Raw genomic sequence first — 22,924 nt, forward strand, 5'->3', positions numbered from 1 at the left:
GTTCTTCTTTTAGACTTTTTTAGGAATCTCAAAACTTTCTTTAAGGCGGCTGAGAATAAGTTTCTTGACTCCTCTCTCAATTCGGAAACTCTCATCAGCCTTGTGATGTCCAACGAAATTTGTTGCAGCGACGTGTATTTTCTCCGTTATAATAGTATAGGCTGAGTCAATGTGTTGTTTCTCAATGGCTGTCACTACCGATTTTGTTATCTAAAAGCTATGAATCTATGCAAATTTTATAGTTCATACTCATTGCTCCGTTCTAGAACGGGGTGCACTTGAACCATATAAAAGATCTCCCTCATTTTTCTGGCGTCTGCAAAGCCGAATTCTCTAAAGTGCACAGTGGACGAGCGAAGCTGTAACTGCTACATTGCAGCTCTTCAGAATACAGTCGTCATTCGTGTTTTATGGCACGCCGAACGAGGTGGCATACCGGTTACCGCATTCTGAATGGTGGTGGCTCAGATACCCGTCTGCTCATGCACACTTAGGTTTCCCGTCTCAAAGCTTTTGATCCATCTCTAATGATCTCCTCGGTTGTCTCGCGTTAAGGCGTACATTAATTTTTCTCTTTCTTTAAGCTTTAGGGTAGATGGAGAGAGGAGGAGAGGGGGAGATTGACAGAAAAAGGAGGGAGGGGGAGGTGGAGATAGACAGAAAGAGAGGGAGAGCCAGAGAGGATAGAAGGAGTCGGTCACGTAGAGGGGGACGAGGGGGTGGGCAAGAGACGTGGGGAGGAGGAGATGAGTGGCATTTGTGTCGATCGCGTACGGGGAAAGGCTAATCCTCTAAATGAGTTGCACATATTGAAGTTCAATGTGACTTAAGTCGAATTAGCTGCTTTTCAAGATTAGATCAGTACAATGTCGGGAAAGTACCGTATATTCACTCTGTTTTGACTCCTAAGAAAAATTATACGTGAATTGTAAACTGAGTAGAGTAGCGGGTTTTAGAAGAAAAAAAAAGGCAACGAAGGAAGGTCCTGACATCCCATCAATATTAGGGTCATTAAAGATAGAGTGCAAGCGAGATCAAGAAAAGGCTGGGGAAGAAACCTAGCTACGGCTGTTACTGAAAAAGCGTAACGCCCTTGGCTTGCTAGAACTTTTAGAGGACAGGTTCTTGCCTGTGTGGCTAGCATTAAGCTGCTGAAGACAATGAAATGAAATTCGATGTGCTCCGTCGACAGCATTGGAGGTGGCGTAGTGGTACGATACACTTCTTGTTTTGAGGTGGTATAGCGCTCAATCCTCGTCCGGATTATCCTGATCGACGCTTTTCATGATTTCTCTAAATCAGGTCAGTGTTGGATAGCATCTTCAGTACAGATGAGAGCAATTTCTTCCCCTTCCTGTGTACAACACATGGTAGTACTCTGTATCTGATGACATTCATATCGATTGAACATTAATCATTAAGCTTTTTTCGTTCCATTCTTGCTTCTCAGGAAATGAAATTATTTGTTTTTAAAAAACGGAAAAACAGAAGAAAAGGAAACATAGAATCAGTCCAACAGAGATGGATTTAGCGAAATTTAGGCGCGCAGAGGAAAAATATTACAGTCTACTAGCATGACATTACAAGTACTACCTTCCATATAGTTGTTGTCATTGACTTTCAACTGTCTTTTCTGTTCGCCTTTCCTGTCCATGTAACTACACTTCGATACTACTCCATTGAATCTAATTTATTACTTTCTTTTATCTATGGACGGTAAGCATATAATCCTATCTGCTTCTTAATCATGTCTTGATACAATTTTATACAATGTGCACAATTCTCTTATTGCCTTACATTACATTTGTATGGGCCAGGCTCTTTGGTGTTGAAACTACTGATATTCATTTCTACTGCGTATTTCTTCAACACAGAGATTACGTTTGTTTTGTTGAAATTTCGACTTTTTAGAAATTTTATTTGATTTTTTATCAAATTTACTCTTTAGACAATAGCAGTCAGTTGTCACGTGGGTATTTATTTGCAGTTGGAAACCAAGACGTAATAAAAATTAATTTCAGCAAAACATTCACAGATCTGTGGGCTCATTTCTAAATACAGAATTCTTCTAAAAAGTAGGGACAGAAGAGTGCACTCTTTCGGAATGCGTGTTCTCCGACAGGCCCCGGCGGCAGTGTGTGTTTCAGTTGTCTTTTTTTTTTTTGTAAAACATTAGCACACTAGGGAAATACGTTTGTAAAAAGTAGGTGAGCCTTTGTACAAAGGTAATTTATCTTTCCTCCTCCTGGGGAACAATTCTCATTGCTTTGACTCTATCCCCGTGATTATATTCCGACAACTCTGCTACGGCCTCCGCTTTCCAACCAATCACACTGTTGCCAGCTGCCAAAATAGAGTTAGTTACTTTTTATTTCGGCTCAGATACATGGCACAAAATGTGACACGCATCATCCATAGGTTCTGCATGTAATTATTACGCGACTGTAATACGAATTACACCGAAATCAACAAGCGTAATTCTGAATACTGCGGCGGCAAAATGTGCTCGACCGAATCGCTGCTAGCCTAATTGCTTTATTTCTGTTACACGAAGTAACAGACTAGTGAACAGGAAGTGCTCAAAATTTTACATGTTATTTGTGTGGTAACAAACGCAGAGCGTAAATTTTGCAGCTTTTTGTTCTGTGCGATAGGAAATGTAATTTATCCCTGATCGCTAAGTGGATAAATTAAATAAAATATTCGTTGCAACTGATCCACGATTTCCAAAACTGAAAACATTATCACAGGCATAACAAAGCTTAGAAAATTACTTCCCAAGACAGTAAAAATAACTTTGGGAGATATTTTATCAGATGTAACATTTGAGTGTTTTTGTATGAGAGGCATGTGATAAGTTTAGCAAGTGAAGTAATATACAGGTATTAAATATCATACATAGAAATCGAAATCATTTCATGAAGTGCGTGGAAGTTAGTAAAATGTGGTACTTAACGTGCAGAGGATATTTGCTTTGTTTGCCTAGTGTTTCATTATAAGGATTCCTCCTCCTATGACAACTAATAAAGTGAAGTTAGTCAAGTTTAAAATCATTTTGACAGATGATATAAAGAAAAAAATTCCTAAATTCATTGACGACCACCTTCAGAAATGTGTACTATAATGTAATTAATAGGAAAGTTATACTAGCACCAGGGAGATCTCAGTCTTGTGATGGCAACGGGTTTCAGACTGTCACTACTCCTTTTGATCGTCATTAACAGTGTAAAAAAAGGCTTTATATACCACACCCATTCATACCAGTCACCCTTTCGAACAATATTCAACAAGCCATCTTAAGTTGTCTCTCACGGGACGAGGGAGCTGACGTTGACGCGAACGGGAAATAGACCCCACGAGAAAGAACGCCATTGTCACATGAGCCGTGCTGATTAACGTGATTTGCGACTGAAGCGCTCTCCTGCGGCAGCTGTCAGCTGTATCTGACTGCCAAATCACACGGTTGTTTACGAAACTGGATGCGCGTACGTTACCTCCATTAAAACGCACATTTCCTCCCTTGTCTATATGCTATTCATGTTCTTCTGTCTGTAGTATACATAAGTAGCAACTTAAAAATCCATGAACATTTCATAAGAGAAAAAGGAAAATTCCATGGACAGTCATCTTATAACATTTCATTAACTCGTACAAACTCACTTCGGCGAGACAGCGCACCTATATATTTGCATAACATGAAATATTACAGAAAATATATGTATTAATTTAATAAGAAAGTCTCGCAACATTTCAGAGAACGCAGCATGTCATTCTCAATGGAGAGAAGTCTTCCGAAGTAAGAGTGATTTCAGGTGTGCCGCAGGGGAGTGTCATAGGACCGTTGCTATTCACAATATACATTGATGACCTGGTGGATGACATCGGAAGTTCACTGATGCTTTTTGCAGATGATGCTGTGGTGTATCGAGAGGTTGTAACAATGGAAAATTGTACTGAAATGCAGGAGGATCTGCAGCAAATTGACGCATGGTGCAGGGAATGGCAATTGAATCTCAGTGTAGACAAGTGTAATGTGCTGCGAATACATGGAAAGATTGATCCCTTATCATTTAGCTACAAAATAGCAGGTCAGCAACTGGAAGCAGTTAATTCCATAATTATCTGGGAGTACGCACCAGGAGTGACTTAAAATGGAATTATCATATAAAGTTGATCGTCGGTAAAGCAGATGCCAGACTGAGATTCATTGGAAGAATCCTAAGGAAATGCAATCCGAAAACAAAGGAAGTACGTTACAAAAAAAATGGCTCTGAGCACTATGGGACTCAACTGCTGTGGTTATCAGTCCCCTAGAACTTAGAACTACTTAAACCTAACTAACCTAAGGACATCACACACATCCATGCCCGAGGCAGGATTCGAACCTGCGACCGTAGCAGTCGCACGGTTCCGGACTGCGCGCCTAGAACCGCGAGACCACCGCGGCCGGCGAAGTACGTTACAGTACGCTTGTTCGCCCACTGCTTGAATTCTGCTCAGCAGTGTGGGATCCGTACGAGATAGGGTTGATAGAAGAGACAGAGAAGATCCAACGGAGAGCAGCGCGCTTCGTTACAGGATCATTTAGTAATTGCGAAAGCGTTATGGAGATGATAGATAAGCTCCAGTGGAAGACTCTCCAGGAGAGACGCTCAGTAGCTCGGTACGGGCTTTTGTTAAAGTTTCGCGAAGAGACCATGAGGATAAAATCAGAGAGATTAGAGCCCACACGGAAGCATACCGACAATCCTTCTTTCCACGAACAACACGAGACTGGAATAGATGGGAGAACAGATAGAGGTACTTAGGGTACCCTCCGCCACACACCGTCAGGTGGCTTGCGGAGTATGGATGTAGATGTAGATGTAGAAGACGAGAAAGAAGAAAAAAAGATGCAGCTAGATTAGAACCCCATACACACTGTGTAATATGTGCCGTTGCCTTAAAACGGCGTATTTTCATAACGCTAATTATAGCACGAAACTAACGAAACATGGAAATTCTTTAAGTACCAATATGACTTCTCCCTTCCTTTTTTTCAACAAATCGTACTAAAACGATGCGGTTTTGAGAGATCTTCGACGTGCTGCTGCTTATAAACAGCGTATTTTCATAGGATATAAGTTGTAAACAAACACGGGCTTCAACAGAAAATGATAAATACAACATGGCGTCTCGCAGGTGCTGTTTGTGACATAGAGAGCGATTTTGCCTCTCATTCGTTCTTCTTTACGTGGTCTGTTCTCGAAATATTGCTGAACTTATTTTTGTTATACAGTATTTTGTATGAGGGACAACTGCAGCCATAAATAGACATTTTCAATAATAATCGCTTGGCTGCTCTTATAAATAATTTATTTTACGGTAGGTTTCGTAGGTTAGAAGCCACATAATCAGGTTAAATCTGTTAAATTATAAAAAGCGGTCGCTACAATTGTGGCCGAATTACAGTTACAATCAGCAATGAGAAACAGAGCAAATTTCGTGCATGGTGAATCACGACATTAAAGGTGCAACATGAGTGGAATCGAACATTTATTGTCCATGAATAAATAACGTAATTAGTGGATCGTCAGGTAAGCTGGAAGTATGGGTCCAAGTTTCCTCAAGAGTGCCTAAAAACTGTTTTTGTTGTTTGTGACGAATGCTTCCTCAACGTCATACAGCATGAAGTGACGTCACAAAAGTCGTACAGCTCTACGCCAATGTTAACTATCTTGTTCCGTGTGACGACGCTTTCCAGTGTTTGGCGGCAGATATTTCTGGTATACCTACAATTTCTCTTTGTCCTCTTCCGTTCGTGAATTAAGCGTTAGAAATACAGCTATCGGTGAGACGCTAAATGAGCTCGAATTTTTCTTTCTCTTCATAATCGTTTCGCAAGATGTAAGTAGGAGAACGTAATATGTTTACTTGTCTCAAAAACGGAGCAGAGGACACTAAGGATTGCTCATATCAAAACACTTTCTCAAGACTTGACAGAATTTCCTTTCTTCACATAGGAAAAAGAGAAGAGGGAAAGATTAGCCACTCAAATGAAGATGATAACATATTGGCGATTAAAGCCTTCGGAATATAGTAAGACAAAATACAATGTCGTTTGTTGTAGAAGTAAGGCGTAGCGCCCGATATATAGGTATATACCAGGTGATCAAAAAGTCAGTATAAATTTGAAAACTTAATAAACCACGGAAGAATGTAGATAGAGAGGTAAAAATTGACGCACATGCTTCGAATGACATGGGGTTTTATTAGAATAAAAATAAAAGTTCACAAAATGTCCGACAGATGGCGCGTGAAAGATATCTTGCGCGTGTAGTTTGGTAATGATCGTGTGCTCAGCCACCACTTTCGTCATGCTTGGCCTTCCAGGTCCCCACACCTCAGTCCGTGCGATTATTGGCTTTGGGGTTACCTGAAGTCGCAAGTGTATCGTGATCGAACGACATCTCTAGGGATGCTGAAAGACAACATCCGACGCCAATGCCTCACCATAACTCCGGACATGCTTTACAGTGCGGTTCACAATATTATTCCTCGACTACAGCTATTGTTGGGGAATGATGGTGGACATATTGAGAATTTCCTGTAAAGAACGTCATCTTTGCTTTGTCTTACTTTGTTATGCTAATTATTGATATTCTGATCAGATGAAGCTCCATCTGTTGGACATTTTCTGAACGTTTGTATTTTTATGTTTCTAATAAAACCCCATGTCATTCCAAGCATGTGTGTCAATTTCTATCTCTCTATCTACATTATTCCGCGATTTATTTAGTTTTCAAATTTATACTGACTTTTTGATCACCCGGTACATTGCTTGTGAGGATTTGTAGAAATTAGTAGAAATCTCTGTGATATATCTGTGTTAATTCTGAATACCCATGTTTTTTTTTCGGAAAACCTGTTTGTTACCAAAAGCAACTTTCTTCAAGACGAACAATATCGCATTACGCGAGCGTTACAGGCAACGATCGAGTTTCGTTTCGGTAAACGGGCAGCTAAAGAAACGGAGAGCAATCATAAGGAGAATGGACTCGAGTTCAGTCAGAGACGCACCGAGCTCGTACAGGAGGCTAACCACTCTCGCTTCTTTCATTTATCACCTCTCCCCCGGCTACTTAGAGTTAATGCGTTTTCTGTCATTTCCATTTTATCCTTTGCCGCCTTTCTCTGCCCCGCCGTCTCAATTTCTCTCGCCGACTTTTTCTCCCGCCGTCCGCGCCTGCCCGACCCTCCATTTTCTCCCGCACGTTCGTTTCTGAATTTGTGACTTTGCCGAAGTCGTTAATCTTCTTCCCATCACTAGGCGACGAATAAGCGCCACAAGCGCAGCGGCTGGGGTCGCGTTCGTCTTATCCGGCGACCGCCCTGGGGCAAGCTTCCCTGCCGCAGACCGCGCAGGGTGCAGAGGCGGCCCCGGTCGGGCCCTGTTAAGACAAGCAGTGTTCGTTACATATTTCCTTTCCTTGTAGCTACACGCCGGCGCCCAACTTTAATCATTGCCCAAGTTGGCACGAGTTGCGCACAAAGGGCCGCAAACTTTGCGGGTTGCAGCCGGTACAGCGCCGTCGTAATCTCAGCTGAAAAATGTCGGCTATTGTGTTGACTCATAGCTGCACGACGCGGAGGTGAATGTTCAGAGTTTCAGATCGCTAGCGTGTTCCATCAAAAGAGAACTCGGACTGATGTAACGTAGTTTCCTCTATTGGAAAACTCGAACGTTTATATAAAATCTCAAGTTTACACATAATATTTGTTGTTTCGTCCCCTTCTCTCGCGCTGAGTAAGAAAGGTTCACTGGATCGCAACAGCACAGAAGCGCGTGCACGTAAGATGGGTCTCAAATGCCTCGAGGATTCCACATAGAACAGGAATATCAGTTGAGTTGGCGTGGCGTACAGCGCATGTCCCCATCATCAAAGCGAAGTAGTCATGTGACGTTAGTAAGTCGCGTCGTTTATATTTTGCTCCAGATTACACTTACTTGCTTTGTTTTCGCGCATTTATTTAATAGTGACAGCAGTGAAGCTGAATTATTCCTGTTACGGACGAAAATCGAAATTCGTCAGTAGATAAGAGATAATTACCTTATAAAACTTGTGCGAGGCGCGTTATGTGTTGATTTACATAGAGAGACAGTGTAATAAACAGTTAATATCGTAGGGCTAATTTGTGTCACTGTATGGCCATATATTTGCAAGGCAAGTGCTAGATAAATTTGATAGAGTGGAAATGTGTTGCCAGTCAATCCCTTCAATGTAGCCTGTAAACAGTTCGAGGAATTTTCACCTGTAGGGAAGACGTATATGATAGTGCGAGTCATTACCTCCAGATTTCACAGATCTCTAAAGCACTATGCATATTCTAAAGTAAACTGTAGTAGTACATTTGGCATGGAGAAAGAGTGTGTGCGATTAATACACACATCAAAGCCGGCCGGAGTGGCCGAGCGGCTCTAGGCGCTACAATATGGAACCGCGCGGCCGCTACGGTCGCAAGTCCGAATACTGCCTCGGGCATGGTTGTGTGTGATGTCCTTAGGTTAGTTAGGTTTAAGTAGTTCTAAGTTCTAGGGGACTGATGACCACAGATGTTAAGTCCCTTAGTGCTCAGAGCCATTTTTTTTTTTTTTTTTTTTTCAAATGTGTGTGAAATCGTATGGGACTTAGCTGCTAAGGTCATCAGTCCCTAAGCTTACACACTACTTCCAGTTTTCATGCTTGATCTCTGTTCAGTTTTTACGGACTGTCCACTGTTCCATCTTACCACTAAATCTGAAGGGGGTGCGATGAGCAGTTTGCCTCGTAAGACTTCATTGAAGAATAGTTCACTCTTCCCAAATTTGCCTCCCTGTAAGCTCCGGGCCTTCTTTGTTGCTCCCAAATGACAGCACTCAAATCTGCTCTATCTGAGCGAGTTTGTGTCGGTGTACAACGCATATGAGGAAACACTGCGGGACCGCCCTGGCGCGAGGGCGCGTACAGAAAAGTAGCGCCGACTGTAGCCAGCGACTGCGGCTAATCGCGTTAGGCGGTGCCAAGAGCGCCTTGTCACACACGCGCACGCTCACGCACCTCCGTAATGAAATTCCTCGGTGACAATGAAAAGGTTCATTACTGCCGCCGCTGCCGCTCTGCTCGCACAGTTGCGGGCCTTAATGGCGATAAGGGCGGCTTCAAAGGCAGCACGCCTCTCTTCTTCTGCAAAGTAGGCAGCGGGCGCGACCACTCCACTCAGTGCCGGCAGTCAGTTCCCCAACGAGTTCCACGTACGAAGCTCCTCGGCCCACAGCCTCTTTCCATTGTCTTGTTTGCTTCATGTCCATTTTAATCGTTACCACCATTCCGTGACCATCAATTCCGAAAACGAGATGCAACCTCAATGCACCATTTCATCTCCATCAATTTAACGTTGCTCTCTACATATTCAGCAGGTGTTGACAGATGTGAAAATTGCCCAACTATCAGTGTAATAAGCCACGGCTGCAAAATACTAACACGAATTCTTTACAGACCAAGGAAAAAAAACTGGCAGGAGCCGACCTCGGGGAAGATCAGTTTGGATTTCGTAGAAATATTGGAACACGTGAGGCAATACTGACCCTACGACTTATCTTAGAAAATAGGTTAAGGAAACGCAAACCTGCGTTTCTAGCATTTGTAGACTTGGAGAAAGCTTTTGACAATGTTGACTGGAATACTCTCTTTCAAATTCTAAAGGTGGCAGGGGTAAAATACAGGGAGCGAAAGGCTATTTACAATTTGTACAGAAACCAGATGGCAATTGTAAGAGTCGAGGGACATGAAAGGAAAGCAGTGGTTGGGAAGGGAGTGAGGCAGGGTTGTAGCCTATCCCCGATATTATACAATCTGTGTACTGAGCAAGCAGTAAAGGAAACAAAAGAAAAATTTGGAGTAGGAATTAAAATCCATGGAGAAGGAACAAAATCTTTGAGGTTCCCCGATGACATTGTAGTTCTCTCAGAGACAGAAAAGGCCCTGGAAGAGCAGCTGAACGGAATGGACAGTGTCTTGAAAGGAGGTTATAAGGTGAACATCAACAAAAGCAAAATGAGGATAATGGAATGTAGTCGAATTAAGTCGGGTGATGCTGAGGGAATTACATTAGGAAATGAGACACTTAAAGTAGTAAAGGAGTTTTGCTATTTGTAGAGCAAAACAACTGATTATGGTCGAAGTAGAGAGGATATAAAATGTAGACTGGCAATGGCAAGGAAAGCGTTTCTGAAGAAGAGAAGTTTGTTAACATCGAGTATAGATTTAAGTGTCAGGAAGTCGTTTCTGAAAGTATTTGTATGGAGTGTAGCCATGTATGGAAGTGAAACGTGGACGATTAATAGTTTAGACAAGAAGAGAATAGAAGCTTTCGAAATGTGGTGCTACAGAAGAATGCTGAAGATTAGACGGGTAGATCACATAACTAATGAGGAGGTATTGAATAGAATTGAAGAGAAGAGAAATTTGTGGCACAACTAGAAGAAGGGATCGGTTGGTAGGGCATATTCTGAGGCATCAAGGGATCACCAATTTAGTATTGGAGGGCAGCGTGGAGGGTAAAAATCGTGAGGCAGACTAAGAGATGAATACACTAAGCAGATTCAGAAGGATGTAGGTTGCAGTAGGTACTGGGAGATGAAGAAGCTTGCACAGGATAGAGTAGCATGGAGAGCTGCATCAAACCAGTCTCTGGACTGAAGACAACAACAACAACACATATCCAATTGGTTAAGGTCTTTCCCATCTCTACCTGAGAATTCCGTTTGAGCCTACGTCGTAGTACGCGCGTTTTTTGTTGTATTCTCTCCATCACTACTTTAATCTTTTCGACTACTATTGCCACATGATCACACTCACTTTCAGGGTATCGTAAAATACAAATAACGTCGCGTTGTTTGGAAATTTTAATGTAGTGTTTCAGAAATTCTGACTCGCATTCAGGAGTAGAAACCGCCATCCATCAGTCAGGTATTTTTCCTAGTTTACTTCAGGAGAATGCTGGGATGATTCCCTTAACAAGCCCTTAGTTGATTCTTGTTTTTGCCTCCATCTTAGCTAAGGCTCCATCTCTTTCACTGGCGACGAGAGATAGAAGTCTTCATATCAGTACATGGAAGGTCTGGCCAGTAAAGATTTTTCTGACTAAGTTTTCAATAATCAGGGAGCGACACAATCTGTAAACAGTGCTGCACATATTCAGTGTATTTACAACACACGTTCGAGGAACCACCAACATCTTTGTAATCATTGAAAGCTTTCACGCCTTTGGAGACATCTCAGTTTACCTTTATTTTTACTATAGAATATGACCCTATAGTTGTGTGAAACTTGGACAGTAGGAAAACAAGAGAGAAGACAGCTGGGAGCCCTGGAGAATTGGTGCTGCAGAGAGACACTGCAGATTACAGGAAAACAGATCTCGGTGGATGCACATCCAGGAAAGAAGAAATAAACTCGTAGGACACATTTTAAGACACAATATCATCATTGTAACAATAGAAAAAGGAGCTACTGAGGGAAGGAATCGCCGGGGAGAACTAAGGATTATATGTATGCAGCAGATTATGAATGATATCGGATGCAATACATACGCGGAAATGAAGAGGAAGGCAGATAAAAGAGGGGAATGGTGTACTGCAGCAAAACAACTTAAGGGTTGAACAGAGAGAGAGAGAGAGAGGGGGGGAGGGAGGGGAGAGGGAGGGAGGGAGGTGTTATGTTCAGGTAGAGGACCTACGTTGACGTTATGTATGCACTTGGCGAAGTTCGGTGTTACGATTTCACTTTTAGCCTAGTCAGGGTCCAAAATACTAGCAAAAGCTCTTGGTGGCTTCCACGATGCCGTTTTAGTCCTTTACTTGGCACATTAATCCCCGTAGCAACGAGTGGTTGTTTTTCATAAATGCACAATATGATTTTGAAAATTTGTGTTCTGTCGTTTAACAAGTGGTTGCCCTAAGAGAACGACTTTTAGTATAAACGGGCAAGAGTTACGTAATGTGGCGTAGAAGAGAGAGAGAGAAAATGGGAAGGGGGTAGGAAGGAAGACTTGGTGTAGAATTTGACAAGTTCTGCAACTGGGCTTCGACCTCGACAGTGTGCGGGTGTGAACTTGACATTGCCACGGAAGTTGCCGGCACTGTGTCATCGTTCCTTTCCTACCTGTTTTAGTAGTCCCACATAGTGACTGTACCTGTGCTGTGTAATATAACCTAATGATTGTAGTACCTTCCGACAGCATATCAAATTGCAATATTCCGTGTTGATTCACAAATACAATTAGCATAACTTTAATTGCCATATGCTGGTCCCTTATCTCGTTCGGTCGTGGCGAATTATAATCTCTTCAGAATGTTGGAATATAATGTCTCAATTGTCGTTAAACACGAGTACTCCGTCCATATGGTTCTCCTGATTTTTCCAGGTACTCGGCCAAAAGAGTCCTGGAACAGTATGTGCTTCTAAACTACTTCCGTAAACGTGTGAGATGCTAGAAAAAATACATTTTTCACCTCAATAGGGAACGGTGGTTGCCGAGCTTCAGATACTTCTCCATAGATATTCGACTAGAATCGGCTTACACCACCCACATATAGACATGGTACCCGCCTAATAAGACGCTTTCATCGATAGATCTCATTTCGTCTTATGTGGTCTGAGTCGTATCCGCAGAAGCTTCCAGCAGTCATCTAAAGCAGCGGTTACCATACCTTTCATATGCTGAAATGAACTGTATATTTTAAAAATGCGAATAGTTCTTTTATCATTGCTGGATACTTCTTAAGAACACGTTACTGCTTTTCCGTGTTCAGTACTGATAGTCACATTCAGACGGCTGCGCTACAGCGTATTTCAGAGTCATTCGCATTACTGTTTTTGCAAAAAACACGAATACTATTCGTATCCTAGATCGAAATTTTCACTGTGCAGCGGAGTGTGCGCTGATATAAAACTTCTTGGCAGATTAAAAACATTTTCATACTGGTAGCTTATTTAAGAAGATATTAAACAGACGACAATGTTATTACGCGTTATATGTCGCTCAGTTTATTCAGTGACTGCAGTTATTTTGAAAGTCCTCACGTCTCAGCCATTTAATATGACTTCATTATAGAATCAAACTGACGGACTGAGCACAATACGGGAACTATTCATCTGAATTAACCTTTGTTCCCATGCTCAACCGCTCCATTTTGGAACTTCATTTGTCCATTTGGGTGGCTATTCGGAAATCATCAGTTTTTTCGTTTTGTAACCGTTATTCATTCCATGCCTGCTGTTTTTTACCTGAATCTTATAAATATTGCAATACTTTCATGGTGCCTTGATAAACTATAATTGAACAATAACAGTATATAAATTGTTTTCAGACAAAGAGTAGTAAGCAATAAAACGTGACAGGTTTAAATACAATGGTTACTTAACTACACGACTGGGTTTTAATTTAAATGTCCGAGAAGATAGACAGAACATTACTGAAAAAAAGATGATGGATGCTTTTGCTGGAAGAGAAGATTGGAAACATGAAACAGATACAAATGCTGTATGGTTCTTGGATATCGTCGGTAGTTTCCTGACTTTATTTCACCTAGGCGACAGCTTTTTCCGACTTAGTAATTGCTCCAGCTGACTGAGAAATGAAATTATGCAACGAATCAACTGTGAAGCCACTGATATACGCATTCTAAATCTGCCAACACATGTCTATCACATGTATTTTATTCGCTAATCATTCACTCACTAACTGTTCTCAATTAGTAAAAATTGACGTTAAGTGTCACAATTAGAAAGACGGAGAAAAGGTTGTATTAAAATGTACTAGAACGCAAAACTTCACTGCTTCGAAACTGCCTTGCAAGAAGGCAATTACCGGTGACCGATATCGTTAGCTTTGCCTTAAATAATGTGTATCTTATGATTCTATCGGCGGAAAAATTTGCTGTTCTTCAGCAGCTAATTCTAAGAAACGACGTTTCCAATAACTCTTAAAGTATGTGATTTATTTGCGTTTACAGCAAACTTAAGGTGTGCCTTAACGAAATCTGTATACTATCTCCTTCGTATATAGATAAGATGACATGTCTAATTGTAATGATGTAGACGGGAAGAGCCATTACTGTATTGATTACATACTTCCGAACGATCATTGAAAGCAATCACGTCCGTTAAATACCTGTCAGTATGCTAACAAGCGATTTAAAGAGGAACGAGCAGACAAAACAAATCACAGGAAAAGCAGATGACAGACTTGAGATTCATTGAAAGAATCTTCAGCTAGTCAACCCGCAGAGGAGGTACACTTGCAAAACCCACGTTCGACCGATACTGGGATATTGCTCGCTAGCTTGGGAACCGCACCATACAGGATCGATAGTGGAAATATACCGTACAGGATCGATACTGGAAATAGAGAAGATCCAAAGAAGAGATTCGCTTTTCGTCACTGGTTCGGTGAGTAAGCGCGAAAGCGTAGCGGAGATGCTTATCCAACTCCAGTAGCTTACGCTCCAAGAGAGATGTTCTGCATCACGGTGAGGTTTACTGTTAAATTTCCTAGAGTGTGTGTACCTCTCCGCTGTTTATTTCAGGAGAAGACCGTGAAGAGAATTCTGACTCAACTCGGAATCTCACCAACACCGGTTCCTCGCACCCACCAAATGTGGAGAAGTAACAATAGTAAATAAGGCATCTTCCACCACGTACCATGAGATGAACAGAGGAGTATGGATGTAGATTATGTCGTTCACGGATTTATTTGAAAGATACAAGAAAAGGATCGTCTCCTACGAGAAGCGTTTTGCTCATACTACCTACGATACACACTAAGCCTGCCCGTCTCCGTATCTGTTTACAGTTCTCACTGAATCCGCCTATCCCTCCCCCCCCCCCCCCCTCCCCCCCACTTTCCCTCCAATTTCTCTGTTGTGTTTGTTTTTGTGGTGCTTGCGTGACGATGGTGTGGGTACGTGTGCACGCTTATGCGTTTGCTCGTACAGAGAAGGTGTAGGGAGGGGAAGACAGGAGAACAGGTAACGACAGCTATGTACGTAAGTGGCCCGTCGAGTGCGTCCTTTCCTGGAGAACACTTAGTTAATTACGCTCTCTCATGGAATTAAGTGCACCACGGACACGGTAATACGAGCATGTGCGCTGGTCATTAGTGTTAGCAGTTGAGTCATCGCGGGGTAAACACGGTGCTTCCGTTAGCTCTTAGCGATTTCTGCTCCTTGTCACATAATCTTCATTTCTTGTACTTGTCATATTGCACTTTTTAGTAGCATGCAGAACTTATTAGCGAGTGCGATAATCATACGGTGCGAATGAAATACAGTGAGTAATACAGCACAATTTCTTTCGTGTCACTTGAGTTATGGGTCGTCTACATAGTTCTTCAGCTTTTCTCAAAAGCGAAACATTTTTTAAATAAATGTCTTGAATATAGCTTCAGCGCTGGCATAAGTGTATAATATCTAAGGGGTACCATTTTGACGGGAATAATATTAATATAGAAGAATAAATAAAACTATTTCTGAAAAACAAAAGTACTTGTTATTTTTTGAACACGCCTCGCATGTAATGCAGTGTCGCACAAGTTCTATTATTATTGTCTTGTGTATCAAAAATAAATCGTTTTTTAAAGTTCTGAACCTAAAACTCTAGCCGGCCGCGGTGGTCTCGCGGTTATAGGCGCGCAGTCCGGAACCGCGAGACTGCTACGGTCGCAGGTTCGAATCCTGCCACGGGCATGGATGTGTGTGATGTCCTTAGGTTACTTAGGTTTAAGTAGTTCTAAGTTTTAGGGGACTGATGACCTCAGCTGTTAAGTCCCATAGTGCTCAGAGCCATTTGAACCTAAAACTCTTAGCAGTGGGAGATTTGCATTAAACTAGCGAACTGACTCGGCTTCGTTCGTGTAGCACTAATTACCTACAGCCGAACGACTTGTCTGCCGTAGCGGTGATAAATTATATACTCAAGTCTTCCTCGTGAATGAGTTTATCTCTTGACGAAATAATATCGAAATCCCTATAATAGTGGCTGAGATTAGCCTTCACGTGCGCACACACACACACACACACACACACACACACACACACACACACACACACGCGCGCGCGTCGGGGGACGTTAATTTATAAAATGTATAGATTGATGGATACATAGATAGGTAGATGTACATTTTCTTCTTTAAAAATTCGATGACAAACTCATAGGTAAAATTTCGAAAATGTATGACTCCTCACGATAATCTATCGTTTCTACAGTTTTATTATATCTTTAATACAATGGCCACCAAGAATCTTGTCAGATACATATAGTGCCCCATCTCCGAAGAAAATTATCGAGCTTACCCTGCTATGGCAAATATCGAGAGTTGACACACAGTTCAGGCTAAATGTTGCTTTAATAAGTTCTCCATAAATGTACGCAAACTCTTCCTCATTTTTGTTCAGTATGTTATACATTGCTATTAGCTAATCAGACATTTTCCACACGGTTTTAGCGTTTCCTCCTGCGTATGAGGCATGTCCATGTTCAAAAAATAGCGGGAACTTTTTCTTTTTAGAAAGAATTGTATTTATTCTTCTACATTAATATTATTCCCATCAAAGTTGTCCCCCTTAGACGATATACACTTATGCTAGCACTTCTTTCAATCCCGGAAACAATTATGGATCTCTATGTTTGAGATAGCGTTTATTTGCACACCGACGGCTTGAATTGCAAGTAATGGGTGGTTATTATTAAAATGCAGCTGCTCAAGGAGGTCCATTATGTGCTGTAATGGTAGCGAAAGTTGGTATGTATGCTAATGCATTAATGCGGAACGGAATTACAATGGAAAAAAAATTCGTTCCAATTTTGGCCACCAGGTGCAAATCTAACGTTGTACATCATCTCGCGATGTCTCCGGTGCTCAGATAGAACAAATTGTATAAGAGGCGGTTAATAATGAAATCAACATTATGCGTTTCTCACTTGTTTGATCTTTTCTGCCGACATACCGTTCCCAATTCATTACATAGGGAACCTCTCCTAGACGTCTTTCTGGAATCTACAGCGCCGGAATCCGTAAACTCAAAGTTTCATCAGCTGTTCTGAGACGTTTTAGTAGTTCCGTATCGTTGTTGACTGTAATCAACGACACAAGCAACTTGCATTCACCACAGTTTATATTCGAAATTCAACAATTTAGGAAATGTCACACTTTTCATATCCAAAGCAACGAAAAAGAATTTCATTGCACCTGCCAACTGATATGTCACCATTAACGGCAACTTCTCTGATCATTAACAGTTATTTCTTTCACCTCTCCCCCGAAATGGTTCAAATGGCTCTGAGCACTATGGGACTTAACTTCTGAGGTCATCAGTCCCCTAGAACTTAGAACTACTTAAACCTAACTAACCTACGGACATCACACACATCCATGCCAGAGGCAGGATTCGAACCTGCGACGGTAGCGGTCGCGTGATTCCAGACTGCGGCGCATAGAACCACGCGGACACCCCGGTCGGCCTTTCCCCCGATTTCATCGTTTTATGATGTGCTGCTGCGTTCACGGAGCTTGTCATCTTCATATTCACGGCAGTCTTTGAAACGTTTATACCACTCGTAAACTCTTTCTCTACTGGTAAAAGATCCACCAATAACAGTAGTTAAAGTTTCTAAAACTTTCCTGCACTCACTTACGTCTCATAGAAAATTTAATACAATTGTCTGATCCATTTTTATTTAAAATGAACAATCGCCAGTAGTACCAAAACACATGTAACCCGTTTGATGGCTGACAACTGACTAAATGTCTGATATGGACGTACAGATACTTTTCAGTTATGCCTAACAACAAAACAACCAAAAACTCGGACTAATACAACACGCGAAATTGCAAAATTCCCATAAAGTTTATAACACATTTCTTATGCTGCCTTTCAAAATAGAGAAGGCCTTTGTGTTCTTTCTGTATTGATTTCCATGGCCATACTCACTGTTCTTGCGTAGTACTTGCAGGGGAAGCATCCCAGCTTGTACAGCTAAAACCGCATAAAATATTTAAATGTGGAGATGTGTGTGCTCTAGCACCTTCTAGGTCATTTCTCTGAAAAAACACTGCGTTTGTGTACAAGCGATATTTCAATGTTTATCCAACAAGAGTATTACGCTAAAACACACAGCCACCAAAGACAACCAAATACTACTTACTTCTGGATGTATAATTTTTTAGACAGTTCAGAATCTATGAAAGACGCCATGTTCATTTTGCACGATTGTAAACTGACAAACCACAAGTCTCGTCACATAGTCGATGTTCTCATCATCCGTCTTCACTCTCTTACCCACAACCAACCATCTGCACCGAGATGCAGAGGTATATTAACATACGCGCGAAGGAGATCTGGTTACGAAATTGATGTTCCTGTTATATTATTTCATAATGTGATCTGTAACTTTTCATATTTGGGATATTGCAGTGTAGATACACCAAAAACGATTAGCATGTAGGCAAGCTGGCCTCGTGAAGAGTACTTACTATTTCACACCGCTGTACTTCAATTTTACTCAAATGCAGAGTTTTACAGATAATGTTCTTGATGGATGATGGCTTAGACTCATCTTTGTACTTTAAAATCATTTTTATCTTTTTCATTGAGTCTCTGCTCATTCCCTCTGTCACTACGACATCAGTCAAAACCGCTACTCACCTTCACCACAGGTACTTTCCTTGACGTAACTTACCAACTAACTAACTAACTAGCTAATACCTCTTCAGTGTCATGCCAATAAGTCCAAGCCTGTCACTTGCAACTGACGGAATTTACTTCATTTCCAAATCAGATTGTGGACAATAGCGGCCGTGTACATCCGAAATTATTTTTCGTTAATAAATATACAATATTTTAATCAAGATCCAGCACCAAATGCACTGATTTGGATTGAAAATCCCATAACAAACTGGTAATCAGAAAGCAGAATCACAGCGTATTAAAATTACGTAATGCATTTCTTTGAAAAGTTTATAAATTTTAATTAGTAAATCATAATATACTAACATATTATCTACTTCAATAGAGTAGATGATAGATGCTAAAGAAAAATCAAATTACACTTTAGTGAATGAACTGGAGTACAGCAAAACCAGTTGGCTGCTATTGTCCTTAATAAGACTCATTTTTAGAGTAAATAGCGAATATGTAAATTGTAGTATTTTTTCCAACTTCATCAACCAATTCCAGAAAACCTCATTTCCACCAAATCGCCCTTCTCCCCCTTAAAAAAAAAAAAAAAAAAAAAAAAAAAAAACAAGAAGAAGAATACTTAACGTAGTGATAATCACCGCCGTTAACGCGTCAGGCTCCCGATGTGATTTGTAATTGGTCATTATTTGTCGTAAAAGCCACCGGTAACTCATGTTTGAACTTAGTCATTAATAAAATATTTCTACACGTCTGAACAACACAAAAACTCTACATGCCATGTGAAATACAGATGTATTATTTGGTATTTCAAATTCAAGTTTGTGCCATCTCCTGGAGCATGCAATGAAATTTTGTTTCCACTTAACCATTTCATTTCTGAGATGTAAAACTAGTATAAAGCGACCCCAAGGATGGATCCCGCGATCTATAAATATTTTTCTCATCTGGTATCACAGATGACATATTGTCACCAGACAGAGGCTTCAAATAGCTTCCTTGTGCAAAGACTGCGCCGTAGTCTTATCTATGGTCATTCTGCATTCATTTTCCGCATGTCACAGATATTATCTGTTTACACAGTAAAGATAATTGTGATGAATGGAAGTATGAAGAGTAAAATATTGTGACCACATTTCCTATAAAGCATAAAGAAAAAGAAGAGGAAGAAAAGAAGAAGAACGCTTTTGTTTCAAATACAACGTGACGGCGTTGCAACGTTACACTGAAGATAATTTCTTTTTACCGTCTGTCGCCATACGGAGATTGTACTTGTGTTCACATACACAATTAGAATTCGTAATACGCAGTAAATAATATTATAGCCTATTTACCGTCTGTTAAACGTCTACCACCTCCCCTAATTCCGAAGTTTCCTGTCATGTTCCGGCAGCAAACTCCTCATCTTACCTAGTACGTTTGAGGAGAAGCGCAGACTCCTCGTTCCAAGAAATTAATTCCGCGGTCAAGATATGTGGAGTTATTGGCACAATTTACTCCGCGAGTTGCGGGAAATTATCAATTTAAGACGCGCAGACACGACGTGGGGGCGTCCGCTCAGCAGGGCGCGTTTCTGCCTAGGTGGGGACACCAGACAGCGTAGTGGAGAGCATGCTGCCATCTATCGTCGACCCAAGGGACTACGACCGGCTGCGATTCATGCAGATGAACGGAGGAGCGCCGAATAGCTTCGAGGAGACCATTCACAGGGTAAGTGAAACATCATAATGTATTTTAATGAAGTAGATTTAGTATTTCGAACGTATTTCTTGCATTGTTACTGTTAGTGGTATGTTAGCAAAGGCTGCGTCCTTCCAGATTCAAAACTTTCAGAATTCAGACTGACCGAAAACAACAGTTATGTTACATTTTCAATAAAGCAAAATACCTCGTTCGTTACACATTTATTATGATATTTATAAATTGTTCAGGGGGTATGCCCTGTCAGTGCTGCAACAGGAGGATTATAATACGTGACAAGTTGAGGAAATCTGACTTGATTAAACAGTAGAAAAAGCAATATGCGATCTGTAGCGCCATTTATCGAGGTGATATGAGTACCATTACATCTGTAGACAACTTTAGCTGCCTTTTGATAACTTAAAAAAAATATATCCCAGAAAATTCACTAGAAAAAACATAAATGACTAAAATTAACCGAGTACTGAAAGTCATTCTGATTTTACGGTGTGTGTTTCCTAGCTGATCATCCTATGATTAAGAATATCTCGGTCTACACAAGTTTCCTTTGTTGTTTATTACGCGTGGGAGGACGAGGGGGAATTTGTTAGCTTTGCTTCGCGTCTGTCTAGCTGCCTAGGAAAGGGATTAATCGAACCTGCTTTACCTCGTACTGAGGACAACGATCTTGATCGTATGAAAAGGTTGCAGCAATATCTGTGGTCCTAGCCAGCGGACTTGCCGAAGTGGTAACACCGGTTCCCGTCATATCATCGAAGTTAAGCTCCGTGGGTCTTGGCTGGCATTTGGATGGGATACTGTACTGGTCTGCTGAGTGTTGTTGGCAAGCGAAGTGCACTCAACCCTTGTGAAGCCAATTGAAGAGCTACTAGATTGAAAACTGACAACGGCCGAGGGAGCGGTGTGCTGATCACATGTCCTTCCGTAACCGCATCCGGTGACGCATAAGAGCTGAGGTAGACGGGGTGGCCGGTCGGTACCAGTGGACCTTCAAAGCCTGTTCGGGCGGTGTTTGTTTATACTTGAACTTTCTCGCTTACCTTCTGACATAATTCAGTAGAAAAAATAAATAAATAAAACAGTGCAAATGTAGCACACATTTGACACAAATTGTCTCTGGGTGCTACCGTAAAACAGTTTTGTTGAGCGCATAGGTTACCAATTGACTAGCAAACACTGAATCAGCAGTGTGGTAGAACGTCTGGGCAGAGGTAGCATAGGTAAACGGGAAATCTGGATAGCTAACCAATGCTTTCAAGAACGGCTGGAAATTGTATACTGCACCTACATACCTTTATTTGGTAATGGAACAGCTTTATTTCTAAAGCAACAGCAACTCTGACCTCTCGGGGCAGAGAGAAACATCTGTTCGAAGAACAGGGTACTCAGTTTGCAATCTAAAAATAGTAGCAATATAAACAGTAATTTTAAAATATAATTACTAGTAATAATAGTACTGTTCGTGCTAGTATCAAAGGAGGTGGTGGCAGCAGCAGCAGTGGTATAGCAGTAGTAGTTGTAGTTAGAATAGGTAATAGAACATAGTAGATTTAAGGGAAAGCATTGTTAATTGGCTATGTAAAATTAGAAAATAAAACAGGAAATGGGTTTGGTAGTAAGAACGTAGCGACAAATGCATCCGTATTCAGTCTCATATAGTCGATATAACGCTGTAGAGTTTCGTTGTTATGCTCAATTTGTGGTATCCAAGGTAACCAGCCTGTAGCGCCCACAGCAGCTGGAAGTGACTCAGTCTTGTTCTGGTACGTCTGCACAGGTACTTGTAGGTTTGTGGCCGTTCCTAGCCGTGTGGCTAGTAACATTATTTCTGAACGATCTTGTCCTCGCCTAAGACAGTGGTCACGTAGGGGCGGCCGCCATTTCTGATCGTGGATTCATTGCCAGGTCAATGAAGGGTGCCTTTCACCGGAATAATTGGTCCCTGATAACAGCACGGACACATTTCCCAGGCCATTAGACTTCTCACGCTATATTGAGCTCGTTCAGCAGTGGACAGAGGGCGTTTGGTCCCTGACGTTTCTCACGGGACGTATTTAGGTCCATCCGCCCCATGGAAAAGAAGCCTGACTCATCGGAGGAGAGTATAGTCAGCAGCAATACACTATCGATACTGCGAAAAAATTCAAGCGTTTCCCGTCGACCAACTCCATTACCATAAATCCTCTACTTTGGAACCTTATATTGGCTGGTTCACGTGAACTCGGCAACATTTATCTTCTGCGCATACGATCTCTGCAAACTGCCCAAAGCTGCCCTTCCCGCCAGTAACAGAACTACGCAACTAGCCACAGATCTGTGATTTTCTGTTGGAGGCATCCAGTAACACGTCAATAAACAATATTGTAGGACTGTATAAAAGTTAAGCAGACGGGAACTATTACACTTTTATTAAAAAAATTTAAAATGAAGATTAATTATTATTTTAAATCCCCTATCTAAGAGAGTATAACGATTTAAAGCGTAGTTAGAGTAGAACATCTCACGTAA

The 22,924-nt window shown here is 41.3% G+C and overlaps 1 protein-coding gene across 7 annotated transcripts in view; it reads left to right on the top strand.

Moving 5' to 3' along the window:
- LOC126273339 (SAM and SH3 domain-containing protein 1-like) overlaps positions 1 to 22,924 on the top strand; it is a 1,103,988-nt gene that overhangs the window by 1,016,333 nt on the left and 64,731 nt on the right. The window contains exon 6 of one of the 7 annotated variants that reach the window (XM_049976889.1): positions 20,297 to 20,425. The exons of the other annotated variants lie outside the window; for them this stretch is intronic. Coding sequence (XP_049832846.1) covers positions 20,297 to 20,425 — 129 coding nt within the window. The remainder of the gene's footprint in view (positions 1 to 20,296; positions 20,426 to 22,924) is intronic. 7 annotated transcript variants of the gene reach the window in all.

This window comes from Schistocerca gregaria, chromosome 1, assembly GCF_023897955.1.
Source record: "Schistocerca gregaria isolate iqSchGreg1 chromosome 1, iqSchGreg1.2, whole genome shotgun sequence".
NCBI lineage: Eukaryota > Metazoa > Arthropoda > Insecta > Orthoptera > Acrididae > Schistocerca > Schistocerca gregaria.